General features: G+C 37.4%; 1 protein-coding gene across 2 annotated transcripts in view; it reads left to right on the forward strand.

Moving 5' to 3' along the window:
- The window catches only part of LOC307120101 (Fc receptor-like protein 5), a 103951-nt gene that overhangs the window by 42052 nt on the left and 42931 nt on the right, over positions 1 to 18968 (forward strand). For both annotated transcript variants that reach the window (XR_013815750.1, XM_079806967.1), the window contains exons 6-7: positions 11480 to 11737; positions 11830 to 12093. Coding sequence is in view for 1 of the 2 variants with exons in the window: in XM_079806967.1 (XP_079663093.1) it covers positions 11480 to 11737; positions 11830 to 12093 (522 nt within the window). In the remaining variant the exon portion in view is untranslated. The remainder of the gene's footprint in view (positions 1 to 11479; positions 11738 to 11829; positions 12094 to 18968) is intronic.

Here is an 18968-nt window from a genome sequence, read left to right on the forward strand (position 1 = left end):
AGTAAAAGTATTGCTACTTAAGAAATAATTAAAGTGTTCTGAACAATGATATGACTCAAGCAAGAGTAAATAAGTAGTTTGCTGAAAAACCTACTGTTGCGAGCGATCCTGAAGAAAAGTTTTCTCATTTGAGAAAAGTAACCATTAGATTGCAAAGAAAGAAAGAAATGACTATTTTACACCTCACAAGGAATAAGTTTTCTTAAATAAGTCATTCTTGTTCAGCCTTCAAACCAGGCCCGGTTCAGGAGTCAAATCACTGAGATCTGAAATCACTGAGGGTGCTTAGTAAATTCCCATGTTATATGCTGTATCCTCTGCTCTGTAGGACACCAGAACCCATTTATTGAGAAAATTAAAAGACATGAATAGACAAACAATGGGATTTTTTTTCATTCACCAATTAATGTTCATGCTTCAAGTTTTTTTTTAATCCAAACTTTGTATAAAGATGATTCTCAATGTTATGAAAGAATACAGCATCATTTGATATACAATTTTACTTTATGCAATATGTGTGTAAACATGGCCATGAATGTAGGGGTGTGACGGTTAGTATATAACCGTGAGACCGACGGTTATAGTTAAACACCGTCATTAGAACTGTATATCCGCCCAAACCGTGTTATTAAATTTTTTTTTACAAACATAAATTAAAAAAAAAAAAAAAAACATTTTTTAGATAGGTTCCCTCAGCTAACGATTGAAACGGAGGCGGAGTTAGTGGTGCTTCGGAGGCTGCTACTGCTGGAGATGATTCGGGAGAGGTCTGTGCACCACCCCTTACCAAGAAGAGAAATCTTGGAGATCTCCTTAAAGGGTTAGTTCACCCAAAAATGAAAATTCTGTCATTAATTACTTACCCTCATGTCGTTCGACACCCGTCAGACCTCCGTTCATCTTCAGAACACAAATGAAGATATTTTAGTTGAAATCTGATGGCTCTGAAAGGCCTCCATTGGCTCAATGCACGGTTCACTCTCAAGACCCTTAAAAGGTACTAAAGATATCGTTACAAAGTCCATCTCACTACAGTGGTTCTACAATAACTTTATGAATCGGCGACAATAGTTTTTGTGCGCAAAAAAACCCTAAATAACGACTTACATAGTGATGACGATTTCAAAACACGGCATCATGAAGCTTCGAAGCGTTTTGAATCAGTGAGTCGAATCATGATTCGGATCGCGTGTCAAACCGCCAAACTGCTGATTCGACTCACTGATTCAATACGCTTCGAAGCTTCATGATGCCGTGTTTTGAAATCGTCATCACTTTATAAGTCGTTATTTAGGGTTTTTTTGCGCACAAAAACTATTATCGTCACTCCATAAAGTTATTGTAGAACCACTGTAGTGAGATGGACTTTGTAACGACGTCTTTAGTGCCTTTTAAGGGTCTTGAGAGTGAACCGTGCCATTGTGCCAATGGAGGCCTTTCAGAGCCATCAGATTTCAACTAAAATATCTTCATTTGTGTTCTGAAGATGAACGGAGGTCTGACGGGTGTCGAACGACATGAGGGTGAGTAATTAATGACAGAATTTTCATTTTTGGGTGAACTAACCCTTTAATAAACGGAGGTCTGAAATCTCTGCCCCTTTACCGATCAGAGCGCGCACTGACACGGAGTTAAGCCGCTGTCTCCAAGAACAACCAATTGACTCTACGGCTAATCCACTAGCATGGTGGAGAGACAATGAAACACGCTATCCGCTCTTAGCAAAATTGGCACGTAAATACATGTGTATTTGTGCTACAAGCACAGCATCAGAACGAGTTTTTAGCACTGCGGGTAACATAGCTAACCCTGTCAGATCGTCACTAAAACTGAGTAAAGTGAACATGTTGGTGTTCCTGTCACGGAACGTGGAAGTCGAAAAAGATTAGGAATTTAAAATGTCATTGCACTTTTTTTGTTTCCTGTATTTAGTTAGTTTAATTAAGGTATTATCACAACAGTCGTTGTTCGACTTTTTTCTTTTTCTTTGATAAAGGTATGTAGATTTTATCATTTGTAATTTAGGCCTAGGCTACTCATTCATTTTTATGCAACTCTTACATAATTTAAGTAGCCTACTTGTTTTAAAGGATTAGTTTACTGTGTGTGATTTATTTAAAACAAAGCATGTTCATTGCAAAGGTTTCTTTTTTGTTAAGGATTTGTTTACTGTCAGGGCCGTTTGAAGGAATTTGGGGGCCCCAAGCAAAATGGACATGGAGCCCCCACACACACACACACACACACACACACACACACACACACACACACATACACTCACACCCGCACGCAAAGCTGACAGGAACCACAGCATATGCATATAGTTTAAGTTCATCCACACTTTATATACATAAAAAAGGTTTACAGTGCAAATACTGTTGTTGCATATACTGTGCATAAATAAAAAATGTTTACAGTGCAAATACTGTTGCTGCATATAATGTGCATAAATAAAACTTTTTTACAGTGCAAATACTGTTGTTGCATATACTGTGCATAAATAAAAAAAATGTACAGTGCAAATACTGTTGTTGCATATAATGTGCATAAAATTTGAACATTTTCAACAATTAAACATTTGCAAAATAACACCATTGTACCATTAAAAAAATGTTTGTAAACCTTTAAGAAACCATTTTTAAAACATCTATAAACATTACATAGTTAGACGGACCAGATATTCCTAACACTTAGTTAAGGGTTACTAGTTGGTTTGTAAACTCTGTATAAACATTATCTGGATGGTTATTATAAAGTTGCAACAGATGACTATAATACCTTGTTAAATAGTTAATAAACAGTACCAGTAAAACATGTGGGTTGTCCTGATACTGTACTTCAAAATGTAACAGTGTAAAAATTGCCACACAGAATAAAGTAACTGTTCAAGATCCATTGGTAACTTATAAAAATAATGTCATATTTGCATAAACTGTCACTACCGTATATATCCCGACACTAGCACATTAAGATAAGCCATGAAAAAAATAATGTTCCTCTGCCTCTTTCTGGTTAAATAATGTTTATTATAATAGTTAATATAGACTGCTATATGAACTATTCCGGGTTATTTATGCATAGCATAAATAATAGTTAGTATAGCATGCTATGCCACTTTCATCAAAACCTATTACAAAGTCAAGTCAAGTCAACTTTATTTATGTAGCGTTTTTAACAATGCAGATTGTCGTCAGTTCATACAAAGCTATAGCAATGTCATTAAATACGATAAACAGTGATTCTGGAACAGATCTGCGTCTTCCTTATCCCGTTAAAAAACATATTACAGTATGTAACCATATTCCGTCCGTTCGAAAAAAAAGTTGCACTAACTGTTCATTACAAGCAGCATTTGGTCAGGCAGGTAAGTTAGCTAACATAAACATATTTTTGCTAGCCTACCTGCTGCAATATTACACCATTTTTGTACAAGACAAGTAGAGCTATTTTATCCAGTGTAATTTATCACTTACCACTGTCTTGTCTTTTTCTTATCATCCTCCTCCTCCTTTCTCTCTTTTCTTTTCTGGCTTCCTGAAGCATAATTCCGCTTCATGATGACTGCAGAGGAGGTTTTGTATTTTGCCGGCAGCAGAGATCGCGTGGTTGGCTGGCTGCTGTCAGTTTGCACACAGTTTGTCATTTCATTTTATTCTTAACCTGTCGTTGTCTTGGGGCCCCAGGCCAGCTCGGGGCCTCAAGCAATTGCTTGGTTTGCCTGCCTTGTCGCGACGGGCCTGTTTACTGTGTATATAAATAAACTTATAGCAAGTAGCTAATCAGTGTCTGCTCGTTTATTCAAACTAAGTTGTCCTATAACAGACGAACCCCCCGTATGTTACGAACCGTCACATTTGACTCACATCATAACCGTCATCACCAATTCTGAAACCGGCACACCCCTACATGAATGCCATTCCCATTCTAGGCAATGCATCTATACACTGTATCTAATTTTGCATATTAATGTGTTTTGGGACAATATGTAATGTAAAAAGACAGTTTGAATAGATAATTGTCAGTAATTATAATGAAGACAAAATAATAATAATTAGAGCCATTACCAGGCCGGAGAGGTGTGAATGTGTGCGGGGAGACTGAAACTGAATGGGCCAGTTTGCACCACAAAACCAACAAGGCCAACTTCAATTTTATTTTCATAAAGATATAAAAAATTAAAATAGATCTAATAACTTTACAAAAATTTGAAGCTTATTATAACTGTTTTTTTCATTATGACAATAATTAATTTTGACTTTACAGTAAACTGCCAAGTGTCTGCTTTCAAATGAGACCATATACTTCATGAACTGTGTCTGTTTTAGTCTGGGTATGCCAGTTCTGGGGATTTTTTCAAAGGGTGGCGGGGGGTGGATGTACTTTCACACTGCACAGCCAATCATGCTGCATGCTTATTGGCTCACTGACGTTGATGAGATTTGCAGTCCCCTGTGAGAGATTCAAGATTCAAGAGATTCAAGATTCAAGAGTTTTATTTGTCACATACACAGTTATATACACAATATACAACTGGCAGTGAAATGTAAACAGGTCCGCTCCATGGACAGTGCAAATAACAGTTACAAGAAATTAAAATAGAAATAGATAAAATTAGAATAAAAAGTATTAACATAAGTAGAATTATAAATAAATCAAGTAAGATAAAAATAGGAAATAAGATAAAAATAAAAATATAAAAAATATGTGGATATGATAAGTGAGATAAACTGTAGACTTAAAAATAAGTGGTTAACATAAAATATATATATATGTATATATAAATAAGTATAATGTGCAAGGTTTATTACAGGTTGTTACACAGTAACAATAGGAACGTAAAGTGCAGTGCAATGGCAGTATGTGGATGTTAATGTTTAAACTGTATGTTTATGTGTGTGCGGGGGTGAAGTGAAGTCACGTGACTGAGTTCAGGAGTCTGATGGCCTGGGGGAAGAAACTCCAGTAACAGCAATAATCATGCTGTCTAATCAGCATCTTGACAAGCCACACCTGTGAGGTGGATGGATTATCTCGGCAAAGGAGAAGTGCTCACTAACACTATTTATTTATTTAATATTTGAGAGAAATATGCCTTTTGTTTACATAGAAAAAGTCTTAGAAATTTGAGTTCAGCTCATGAATAATGAGGGCAAAAAAAAAAGTGTTGCGTTTATAATTTTGTTCAGTGTATGAATGGACCTTCTACTAGTGACGTGATCGCCGTCGCTGCGGCTGTGATTGGACCAACGCTGCAGGCCATTGATGATCTTAGAAATGAAGGACCGAATCAGATCATTTTACAGCGATAACCTGCTCGCTTGTTTTATGATAAAAATCACTCTTTTGTGTCTTCATGGTATCAGACTTGTGACTGGCTTGAATATAGTGTCAAAGCTGATGCAGCATTCTGCTTCCCATGTTGGGTGGCGGGGGGGTGGATGCACTTTCACACTACACGCGGATGCAGACCGGAAGTGTGTTCCAGGGGTGGTGCGTCTGCACGAACAGCCTGATCTCATGAGAATGCGTATCTATAGCACGAATTGTATTTATTGTGTGATTTATATGCCAAAATGAGTTTTTACTTTGATAAGTTACGCATTTCAAGAGAGCGTGTTGGCAGGACGCCTCCCCCAGGGGTTGTCATGCTCCCTAGCATGTAATTGCACGTTGACATGGACAGCGACGCAGAAGTATAGATGAAAACCCGACGCGTGGTGTAGAGGCTACGGCGCAGGTCCGACTCAGAAGTATAAATCAGCCTTAACACGGGTACGGAAAATAATACACACTGCAAACGGATTATGTGTGAAACAGGCCTCATGTGCGAGCCACATCTCTGGGAATAACCGGCGTAAACTAGCGTTTTTCCGCCACAGCCAATCATGCTGCATGCTTATTGGCTCACTGACGTTGATGAGATTTGCAGTCACCTGTGCAATAATAATGCTGTCTAATCAGCATCTTGACATGCACACCTGTGAGGTGGATGGATTATCTCGACAAAGGAGAAGTGCTCACTTACACAGATTTAGACAGATTTGTGAACAATATTTGAGAGAAATATGCCTTTTGTTTACATAGAAAAAGTCTTCAGTTCAGCTCATGAATAATGGGGGCAAAAACAAAAGTGTTGCGTTTATAATTTTGTTCAGTGTATGAATGGGCCTTCTACTAGTGACGTGATCGCCATCGCTGCGGCTGTGATTGGGCCAACGCTGCAGGCCATTGATGATCTTAGAAATGAAGGACCGAATCAGATCATTTTACCCTGCTCGCTTGTTTAATTTAAAAAAGCTGATGCTGCATTCTGCTTCCCATGTTGAGTGTTCAATAGTGCGCATGCCCTAGTAGACTCGACTTTCACAGTGAAGGGTACCGGGACTGGAAACATGACGCTGAAAAAGACAAGGGTGTAAGAGTGGACTCCTGTAGATGGTTCAATCTACAGGGTTGCCATTAGACTAAAAAACGTTATCAGAAAGATGGAAGAAAACTGTACATTTCTCGTCTATTTCCACCCACCGCAACTCATACCAACGACGGAGATAAGCGCAGTTACAATAGCAAAATATGTGGGAGAGCGTTGCTATAATGTGACTATATTGTATTGCAATAGGGAGCACTTCAAAGTCAATACTAAATCAAAACTAGTTAGCACAGTATTTGTAATAGAAAGGATTTAATGACAAAATCTGGTTATGGTTACACTTAAAATAGTTTCAAAATGGATGAATGAGATGATACACTTATACCATTAATCGTACACAGCATGAATACAATGTTACCTGAGAGAGAGAGAGAGAGAGAGAGAGAGAGAGAGAGAGAGAGAGAGAGAGAGAGAGAGAGAGAGAGAGAGAGAGAGAGAGAGAGAGAGAGAGAGAGAGAGAGAGAGAGAGAGAAGAGAAGCCCAGATGACTTCAAGAGCCACAGGAAAAGAGAGAGAGAGCCACAGATCCAATCCTCTTTTATCTATTCCTTGACCATGTGACTGAAACCAAATGTATTCTTTTAAACTGACCAATCAGACCAAAACTCACACATAACATTCAAACTGACCAATCAGCCCAAACTTCCCCCACTGTCACACATAATGGTGTGGCACCTCATGTGGCCTACAGGCTTGCCTTTTGTCTTCCAGGTGGTCCTTCGGATAAGCAAATGTGTTGACAACAGTAAAGCAAATTTCTTTGTTGGATTTCAAATATCAAATATCTTTGATTATTTTCAATTCCTTCAGTCCCCCCTTGGCACATTTGGCCACATTCATAAAATGTCCAGAGGTGACACAGTCAACAAAGACATGCTTTCAGTTGTGTAGATGTCATCTTCAGACTTGTCGTCCAGGCATGTTGGAAAAGCAGTTTGTCAGTCCTTACACCTGCTTGAGAACTTCATCAAATGGTGTGGTGCAATCTCTTTGATCAATGATATGCAAAACGTCCATTGAATACCTCACACCTTAAGAACAGTAACTGAAGATGAGAACAAACGCTTGTCTCTCTTTCTGAGGCAGAACACAGGAGGTGAATTCGAGCAGCAGGAATCTGTAACAAATAGCCCAACAAACAGCAAAATAGCATACACTTTTGTCATTTGTCATTTGGTCATTGGCATTTGTCATTGGTCAGAAGTTTGATATGGTCAGATTAAAATATTCTCTGGCAATAAGCCTTTAATTCGATGTACTTAATAAAGTGGTCAAGGTTTAGAATAAAAAGAAGATCTCACAAGCTCTTACATTATTTCTAGAAACCTTTAAATAATAAGCATCATAACAAAACAACAATCACATTGTTGGGTTTACACCCCTCTTTCATTAAGAGTATCAGCAAAATATTGTGTAACCAAATACAGAAATTCAATTGAATTAATGTCCAAAACCATTGTTACATTGTAAAATGGACAAAATACAAAGACTCAGAACTCAAAATCAAAATCAAAAAAATTCAAAATCAAATGCATTTTTACAATACACTGATTAAATATTTTTCACTAGGTAAGGATGAGAAATATCCTTTTGATATTTAAATTGGTGAGACAAATAATACCTGATTTAGTAAATCAAAAGAAAGAAACAAAACAAACAATAACTTGAAGAAATTCACAGTAGTAATACAGTCTAGATGTAAAGACATTTTGTGATTTGACTTTGTGTGAAAATCAAATTTATGTGACTGAATTTAGCTGTGGCTATGTGTAAATCACGCCCAAACACTGGTGAGGAGGGTTAATAATTGTGATGCAAATTTAGCCCTGTTGTAAAACAGGCAGCCAGTATGTGAATTTGAGTATGAGATGTGACCTGGCTCAGAATTCCTCTCACACCAATGCTTTTGTTAAGGAGCATGATAAAATGCAAAGTTTGGAGTTCTTGAATCCTGCGCTGTAATGAAAACATTCTCATGGTTAATGCAATTGTAATTCACACTGTAGCCACATGGCAATTATATGCTCCTGTACTTGGTTTAACTGCAGCTATATCGGAAATAGCAGAGTTTTCAATTCGGAGACTAACAAATTCAACATAGACACACATGCAACTTGAAATTGCTGTACAATTCCAGTATTAAAGTTATTCCAATTTACACAAGATACATGGCCTAGAATGCACAGCATCTACAGCCTTTATCCTAAGTGTTTCATCACTTACAGTAAAGCAATCATGTGTTTTAAAGAATAAACTTGACTAGTCTATGTGTATCTTGTAGCACAAACAACTATTATGTGTAATCAATGCGCACAATGTGTTATACAATTACAAATTCGAAAATACAAACAGGATCATTGCAATCTGAATGTTTTACTATTAAACTCCTTGCTAAGAGGCTGCTAGCCCGCTCGCAAGTGAAGTTAATAGCTGAAGGCCTTGCATGAACACTGCAGTTAGCTCACTGAGAGTCTTACCTGCAAATGAGCGCTGATCTTTTGCCTTAGAAAGTAATTTCCTATTTTTCTGAAAATACGGCGGAGGCCGACCTCGACCCAGCGACCAGCATTTTAAATCGCCATGACCTATTTTCTGACAGGATCTGCAAAACCTGTTCTCTTTGTCATGGGGTTGTTTGCTAGGTTCTCCTGGAGTTTGAGGATAATGACCTTCTAATGCTTGCAAACCATGCGTTCTGGTACACGACACTGCGCTATTCCGTTGCTGCACCCGCTTAAGAACTGAAATAGGCACACTTTCTTGTGCATTTTCTGAACTAAACGTTTCAGATTCATTAGAGCAAGTCACCTCATCTATGAAGTGAACATGCTTTTTAATTCCATCGCTGTTAAGCATTATGGGAGGCATGCGCTTTTTAGCATTTAGCTTAGCCTTGAGATCTGCAATGGTTTCTTTGTGCTTTTTACACTTTTCAGTCAGGGCTAACTGCTCAGCTAGTAAGTTATCTAGCTGCGTTTGAAGATCTTGAATCTTTGCCTCAGACTTTTCTGCTTCTTCATTTTTAGAATCCACTTCTTTACATTTCGCATCTATACTTGAAAATAGATGTGTTGTCACATCACGTATTTTCCCTTTCATCCCGAGGAGATTATCTGAATATTCACGGATTGTACATTAATGGGACTATTGAAGCTATTTAAAACCTTCTAAATTCTGTTTCATGCAATTCCTTCAACCATTAAACAATGTAAACAGACTTACCCATTTCTTGGTCAGAAGGTTAGCTTTAATCCATTCACAAGATCAACTGTGAAAAAATGTCCTCATTCTTACACAGATCAAAGTAAATTTCAGAAAATTCACTGCAAGGGATCCCGGGTTTTCGGCACCATCTGTAAGAGTGGACTCCTGTAGATGGTTCAATCTACAGGGTTGCCATTAGACTAAAAAACGTTATCAGAAAGATGGAAGAAAACTGTACATTTCTCGTCTATTTCCACCCACTGCAACTCATACCAACGACGGAGATAAGCGCAGTTACAATAGCAAAATATGTGGGAGAGCGTTGCTATAATGTGACTATATTGTATTGCAATAGGGAGCACTTCAAAGTCAATACTAAATCAAAACTAGTTAGCACAGTATTTGTAATAGAAAGGATTTAATGACAAAATCTGGTTATGGTTACACTTAAAATAGTTTCAAAATGGATGAATGAGATGATACACTTATACCATTAATCGTACACAGCATGAATACAATGTTACCTGAGAGAGAGAGAGAGAGAGAGAGAGAGAGAGAGAGAGAGAGAGAGAGAGAGAGAGAGAGAGAGAGAGAGAGAGAGAGAGAGAGAGAGAGAGAGAGAGAGAGAGAGAGAGAAGCCCAGATTACTTCAAGAGCCACAGGAAAAGAGAGAGAGAGCCACAGATCCAATCCTCTTTTATCTATTCCTTGACCATGTGACTGAAACCAAATGTATTCTTTTAAACTGACCAATCAGACCAAAACTCACACATAACATTCAACTGACCAATCAGACCAAACTTCCCCCACTGTCACACATAAAGGTGTGGCACCTCATGTGGCCTACAGGCTTGCCTTTTGTCTTCCAGGTGGTCCTTCAGATAAGCAAATGTGTTGACAACAGTAAAGCAAATTTCTTTGTTGGATTTCAAATATCAAATATCTTTGATTATTTTCAATTCCTTCAAGGGGTTCCATAAACACGCAAGTTCAAAAGAACATTTGGTGAGAAATAGAATCGGGAAGCACTGTACTGTGTTTATAACATCATCTGTGTAGGAGACTGACACAGACCAGAAGAGATTGTTGAGGAAAATCATCAGGCGGAAATTACATTAAAAAGGTCATATTCCTCCATTCAGATCCATTTGTATAAATCTTGCTTACATGCTCCAGACAAAAATCTTTTTCCAGTATTTTCTGGAATCTAGTGGAAACAGCCCAAACTATCTACAGGGTGCTAGAGCACACAGGCCTGAGATATACACTTTTAAAAATGAGTTTATAACCAAAAAAGGGGTGGGGGGTTGGGTGTGGGGGAGGCATTACAGCCCAGACAACATATACTTACATGTTTATCACTTTTAGCAGTGTTTTATGTAACTTTAAAGGGTTTGACACCTACATTTTGCATTTAGACCACTGTATGTGGGTATAGGAAGCTTTTCAATTTGGGCCAAATCCAGGCGTAATTGGTCCCAGTGTAATTTGGTGTAAATAAGTTACTTTGTGTAAAACAAATGCCAAAGTGATGCATATCTCCAGAAAGTAGACATTATACGCTTTCACATGTTGACATATGAGGTCAGAGCTCCTCCACAGACATTTAATGATGTACTGGGTCTGCAGAGTTTAAGACTTTAACATTATTATTTGAAAGCGCTGGGATTTCCTTCTCAAATCTATATTTGTGTTTTTCTGTTTGGCGTCACTAGTGGGAGCAGAAAAGACAAACACCCTTAAAATCAAAATAAATTACATGAACATGATCAAATCAGAAGAATACTGAAACTATGACCAATAACACTATAAATGAGCTCAACACTGCATCACTGTCTCTTACAGATAAACCGAAGCCGATCGTGAGTGTGACCCAGAGTTCAGTGTTCACTGGAGACACAGTTACTCTCCGCTGTGACATGAGCAGCTCGACTGGATGGACGTTTCTCTGGAGGAAAGACTCAAACTCTGAATCCAGTGATGACGCAGGAACTAAAACACTCAGTTCTGTGAGAGTCTCTGATGGAGGAACATACGTGTGTAGAGCACAGCGAGGAAACTACTACACACAGGACAGTGATAGAGTTCAGATAACAGTGAGAGGTAAGCGCTCTTTTACTTTATAGTTTTTTCAGTGAAAGTTAATTTTGAGTTTTAAGTTCAAACATGAAGTTTGTTGTTTGCTCTTTTCACAGAGAGACCCAAACCTGTAGTGCGTGTTCATCCTGATGTCCGTGTGTTCAGTGGAGAGACGGTCACTCTCACATGTGGCATACAGGAGGCAGGAGGCTGGTGGTACAGATGGTATAAAGATCAATATTATAGCGCAGGACAAGCCCAGATCTATACAATCACATCTGTGCATTGGTCTGATGCTGGTGTGTACATATGTGAAGGATCTCAGACTAAAGCCCCGCAGTACACACAGAGGAGTGATGGAGTTACACTGACAGTATCAGGTGAGTGTGTTCATCATTTCATCACATCACTTTAACCAGAAGACATTGAGTAGAAAACAAATGCAGCTTTGCTTTTTAGGCGATCAGCGGTGGAGAGAGTATAACCAATTGTTCTGAAGTAAAAGTATTGCTACTTAAGAAATAATTAAAGTGTTCTGAACAATAATATGACTCAAGCAAGAGTAAATAAGTAGTTTGCTGAAAAACCTACTGTTGCGAGCGATCCCGAAGAAACGTTTTCTCATTTGAGAAAAGTAACCATTAGATTGCAAAGAAAGAAAGAAATGACTATTTTACACCTCACAAGGAATAACAGTTTTCTTTAATAAGTCATTCTTATTGAAATTAAAAGACATGAATAGACAAACAATGGGATTTTTTTTTCATTCACCAATCAATGTTCATGCATCAAGTTTTTTTTAACCAAACTTTGTATAAAGATGATTCTCAATGTTATGAAAGATACAGAATAATTTGATATATGGGCAGGCCGGTGATACATTTTGGTAGCCCGACTGGAAAACACATTAGCCGTTGGGCTTCGCGAGCCCTCGCCCATACATATTCTAGTCTGATCCCGAATCGCAGGACAATGAATCAACAACCAGTGTTGGGCACGTTACTTCAGAGGTGGACAAAGTACACAACTCCATTACTCAAGTAAAAGTAAAAGTACTACTGGTCAAATATTACTCCGTTACAAGTGAAAGTTGTAAAAAACTATTTTTACTTAAGTAAAAGTACAGAAGTACTTGTTTATAAAAGTACTTAAGTATCAAAAGTAAATTTCCTTATTTATGTCAATGCATTATTTTATTATCGTTGCATTGTTGTATGAATGCACGCTATAGTCATCATGGTGGTTTAAGCCAGTCAGTGATGCTCTATCCGACATGCTAGCATACGACTATCTTGAAATAATTTAAATACTTGTATAAAAGTTACAAAGCTGCTGTCACTTTAAGGCAGAATGCACAAATCCTATACACTGATACACATCCGATATTCCCCCAACTGTTTACGTTCACTTATGACATAATCAACTTTGTTTACGTGAATACTTTCCAAAATGAAAATTTTGACATTTTGTGTGTATTGGTCTGTTTAAGTGCGAAAAAAACACGAAAGAGCTCAGTTCAGTCTGTTTTTTTTGTGCCTCTGAGATGCCAGAGCATGAGTACTGAATAGAGCTTTCTTTTATCATCCATATGTCTATGCTTCTCTTTCTCCCAGACATTTACGATTTTTAACATTTTATGAGACATTCATCAAGTGTATGCCAATGAAACTAATCTTTAATCTTTTCAGAAAACTGAAACTTACTTTCTAATATGGCCATGGGTGCACACACTGTGCCGAGGAACCGTCTTCCTCCATTTTGCTATAAACTGATCAGTGTTCAAAAATTTTGGGGAAATGATGACCCTACAAAAGTGATTACTTATAGGCTGTCTGCAAAAAAAATACAAAAAATTCATCCACTGACTTGCAAAGCTGCTAAAGAAACGACTTTCGACTTTGAGGACCTTGATAGAAATGTAGTGGAGTAAAAAGTACGATATTTGTCTTTCAAATGTAGTGAATTAAAAGTAAAAGTTTCCCTAAAAAATAATACTTCAGTAAAGTACAGATACTCAAAAAGTGTACTTAAGTACAGTACTCAAGTAAATGTACTTAGTTACTGTCCACCTCTGCGTTACTTTAATTAGTTATAGTTACTAGCTACTTCTTACAAATAGTAACTGAGTTAGTAACTGAGTTACATCATTATAATAGTAACTAATTACCAGGGAAAGTAACTACCCAGAAAGCAAACTGACATTGAATCAACATAGAATCGATGTTTCTCGCGACATCGAAACGACGTTGATCTCCGACGTCGATCCGGCATCGTTTTGCTCATCGAAGTAATGTTGAACCAACGTCAGAAACGCCATTCAAAACTAACATAAAATCGATATAATGTATTTGCCTACCTAACATTGAAACGACGTTATAAATAGGCTACAAAAACACATTTTCTACTACATGATTTAAAAATCTCATAGTACTTAATTACAATAAATAAATTAGTCTGTATAGGTAATAATTTATTAAACACATAACATTAAGTAAAAATTGCTTTATTATTCATACAAAATACATTTACGAATACCATTTTAGATCATTCAAATCATACAAATACACAGAAAGTATAAAGTAATCATAATATATAATCTAATGTCTCAAGTTACAATTTAAAAGCGATATTTACTCATGTTATTTTGAAAATAGGTGTGAAGCCATCATGAACCCTTTTAATCGCCAACACCACCATTTTCCAGAACGGCAACCTTCATGGAGTCTCCAAAAGTACAAGGTCAGGTTCACAGAGACTTTGCAAAGGTAAAAAAAAATCATGAAATATGACCAACATTTAATAAGAATCACAAGCTGAAGTGTTGTGAAATACCTACGCGTAAAGTCTCTGAGAACTGACACCTTGTGGGGAAGAGCGGGGCACAACCTAACGCCCGTTTCACACATACTGAGATGGAGCCGCACGCGCTGTTGTGCTTTCACATATGCCGCATTTGCAGAGCGCAACTGATCCGCGGTTGTATACCACGAACACAGCATTTATTCGTTATTTTTTATTTCAATTCCAAAAGTTGTTATTGAACATAGTCAGCATTGCCATCGTCTTTGTATAGCCATTCCCTATTTCATAGATGTCACGTTTATAAACGCACTACATTGGCTGGAACTTTACTTGATAAAGTTTTAAATATGGATATTTTTCTTACACAAACGCGTCGATTCGCTTCAGAAGGCCTTTATTAACCCCCCAGAGCCGCGTGGAGCAGTTATATGACGGACAGATGCACTTTTTATGGACTTCAAAAACAGAGCAACTATAACTGCTATAATAATGCTTGGATTAGCCTGGACTTTTGTAATATAACTTTTTAGATTTTATACATCTGAAAGAAGAATGTCATACACACCTAGGATGACTTAAGGGGGAGTAAATCATGGGCTAATTTTCATTTTTGGGTGAACTATCGCTTTAAAGTCGTTATTTTTGTTTGTTTTTATGCACACTAAAGTATTCTCATCGCTTCATTAAATTAAATTTGAATCACTGAAGTCACTTCTTTCTGGCCCTTGAAAGTGTTAATTAAATTGCTGCCTATGGAGGGAACAGAGAGCTCTCGGATTTCATCAGAAATATCTTCATCTGTGTCTGAAGATGAACGAAGGTCTGACGGGTTTGGAACGACATGAGGGAGAGGAATTAATGACAGGATTTACATTTTTGGGTGAACTATCCCTTTAAGCTAGTACCGGACTAAAATGCATGTTTGAGCTGTCTTAAAGGGATAGTTCACCCAAAAATGAACATTACCCCATGATTTACCCCCCCTCAAGTCATCCTAGGTGTATATATATATTTTTGGGGCGGCAGTGGCTCAGTGGTTCATGTAGGTTGTAACTGGAAGGTTGGTGGTTCGATCCCCGGTTCCACCTGACCAAGTGTCGAGGTGTCCATGAGCAAGACTCCTAACCCCAGCTGCTCCCGACGAGCTGGATGACCTTGCATGGCTGACACCGCCGTCGGTGTGTGAATGAGAGTATGAATGGGTGAATGTGAGGCAAAAATGTAAAGCGCTTAGGATGGCCGTAGGTCTGTTAAAAGCGCTATATAAATGCAGTCCATTTACCATTTATATTGCATTCTTCTTTCAGACAAATACAATCAGAGTTATATTAAAACATATCCTGGTTTTTTCAAAGCTTTATAATGGCAGTGAATGGCAGCCCAAAACTTGAAGCTCAAAAAAGTGCATCTATCCATTATGAAAGTGCTCCACAAGGGCTCCAGGGGTTAACCAAGGCCTTCTAAAGCGAATCGATGGGTTTGTGTAAGAAAAATGTCCAGATCTAACATGTTATAAAGTAAAATATCTAGCTTCCGGCAGACCACCCAGAGCCGTGTTTTATGATGGATAGATGCACTTTTATGGACTTCAAAACAGAAACAGCCATTCACTACCATTATAAAGCTTGGAAGAGCCAGGACATTTTTAATATAACTGTGTTTGGCTTAAAGAACAATGTCATACACACCCTAGGATTTCATTTTTGTGTGAACTAAGCCTTTAACTGAAAGCAACTTGACCTGATATATCTTAAAATATGCCAGTGTCATTGTTTTGTCTCAAGATTCACACCAGTAATGTTTTTTTTTCCTAAGGCACATTTAAAAAAAGCTACTTAGATTGTCCTAACTAAGCCCTAACCTTGGCTTAATCTAAGACCTGTCTGTATAACCGGGCCAACGATTACAATATAAGTACAATATCTGGCAGTTTTGCATTTCCATCTATAGTTGCAATCATCTGAAGTCTTCGTGAGTGAGGCTGGATCCAAACTGGAGCTGGCGTAATCTCTAGTAACCTTGCTGTGCATCCTGAGATAGAAACAGGGAAGTAACAGGAGAAAGATTAGCATTAGTTCATATTTCAGGCAAAAGATGATAATGTGCACTTTACTATTTAATCTCATATAACTGTAGCACAGTTTTTTTGTTGTTGTTGTCAAACAGACCCAAACCTATAAATGGTAGTGTACACTACTGTTCAAAAGTTTGGGTTCAATAAGATTTTCTTTTTAAAGAAATTCATATTTTTATTCAGCAAGGATGCATTAAATTGATCAAAACAAAGTGACCGTAAAGACGTTTGTAAAAGACATATAGACATTTATAATCTTTACAAAAGTTTATATCTCAAATAAATGCTGTTCTTTTGAACTTTCTATTCATCAAAGAATCCTGAAAAATGTATCACGGCTTCTACAAAATATGAAGCTGTTTTCAACACTGATAATACTCATAATAATGTGTGTTGATCATCAGATCCTCATATGAGAATGATTGGTGAAGGGTCATGTGACACTGAAGACTGGAGGAATGATGATAAATTCAGCTTTGATCACAGGAATAAATTACACTTTACTATATATTCACATAGAAAACAGCTGATCTACATTGTAACAATATTACTGTTTTAATGTATTTTTAATCAAATAAATGCAGCATTGGTAAGCACAAAAGGGACATCTTTCAAAAACATAAAAACTGTACCAACCCCACACTTTTGAACTTTAGTGTATGTTAGAGATTGTACTTTCTAGTCATATGAGTATTGGAGATTTTCTTTGACAGGAGATTCGCTCCAACTCTGCTGTGGAGCAGAACATCAGGATGGAAGAATCTAGGAACATAAGCACCAAGCTTATGTAAAATAACATATTAAGTTATTTAATGAACTTCCTCAGTTCACCTGTTTCCTACTTCTCTGTCAGCAGCTTCTTCAGGAATGTTGGGATCTTGGGATCTTCAACTCTGTTGTAGAGGGGTTATTTTGTCCCTCCTGAAATCACAGAATTTTTTTTACAATTTTTGTTTACCAATTTGCAGCTAATTTTCGCGCTCCATGTAATTGACGTCACCGATTAACATTAACGTTACAGTTTATACTTTTAGGTTTTTGACACATACCATTGACAAATTACCAGCAAAACCTTTACAAAACGATCAAAACCTCTCATTTTCACATAAAGATTTGATTAAAAGCTCAAACTTTCATAAACAAGAGCTCAATCGATAGTTAGCCGAGATGCTAACGGTCTTTTTCCGAAGACACTAAACCATTTATTAAAGTAAATATTCAACAGAAGTGTGTCAATTGCACGTAAGAAGGTGTCAGGAACAGTTGTGTGTATTATTTGTGTGATTTTAGAGACTAAACTCACCTGAAAGTAGTGAAAACAACAGCGACAGAAGGAGTTGTGCTGCTTGACAGTCGTGACATATCCCCGTTTCCATGGCAACTCTCCGCTGCTCCAGTGATTCAATGTTCAACGCGCACGAGCAAAAGTCACAGTCGCATCATTTACATAAATAAACTAGAATTAAAACATTACATACATAAAAACCTCATTAATATTAAATCATGAATTTAAAATTAATTTATATGTAATTCATAGGTGCAAAAGCCACCCCTGCACTGATAGTGAGACAAAGTGGCACTTTTATATTAGTTTTTTATTATATTAGTTTAATATTTTGCATTATTTTGTTTAGGAACACTCAACCTAATTATTTCCTTTTAAAGTGTGATTGCATGCAGACAGTATTTTTCTATACAAATGCTTTGCTTTGGTTATATGACTAGCAATATTAAGCCAGTCTCACTATTTTTTATTAAGTGCTTTCAGATTCTTTTTAACTGTAAAAAATAAATTAAATAAATATACATATAAAATAAAAGTCCTTTTATAAAATAAAGGTGTCACAACAGACAGTGACCGACAATCGGCTTGCCACTGGTGTGCCGACGGTGGCCCAGCCGCGGCAAATCTCCGGTGGCGTGCCACCCAAAAAACACTGGCAGACCGACGTCATTTTCAGATTGGTCGACGTGCCGATGGTGTGCCGACGGAGGTCCAACCGTGTCAAACTGCTGACTTTGTGCCGCCTAAAAAACGCTGGTGGACCGCCAGGTCATTGTTAGCTGGGCATTTATGCACCAATATTTCGCTTTCCATGTTTTCATTTAGTAGGCTAATTGTAATACTGGCATCCGAAAAAAAAAACAGAAACTTCAAAGACTGCCCCTTTTAATATCAGCGACTTCTATACATTTGTGAAGGTACTTACATTTTTTATTTTTTTTTCCCATAATGAATTAAAATACATTTAAATTTCCGTCTGAATTTAGTTCAGGCCATGTCATTACTCTAACCAAGTTTCAATATTAGACGTTGTGATTTTGACCATATGCGTCGGCCATATCGTTGATGAGTCAAGCTCAATTCAACGTGGAATC

This window comes from Gobio gobio (genome assembly GCF_949357685.1).
Source record: "Gobio gobio genome assembly, chromosome: 2".
Taxonomy (NCBI): Eukaryota; Metazoa; Chordata; class Actinopteri; order Cypriniformes; family Gobionidae; genus Gobio; species Gobio gobio.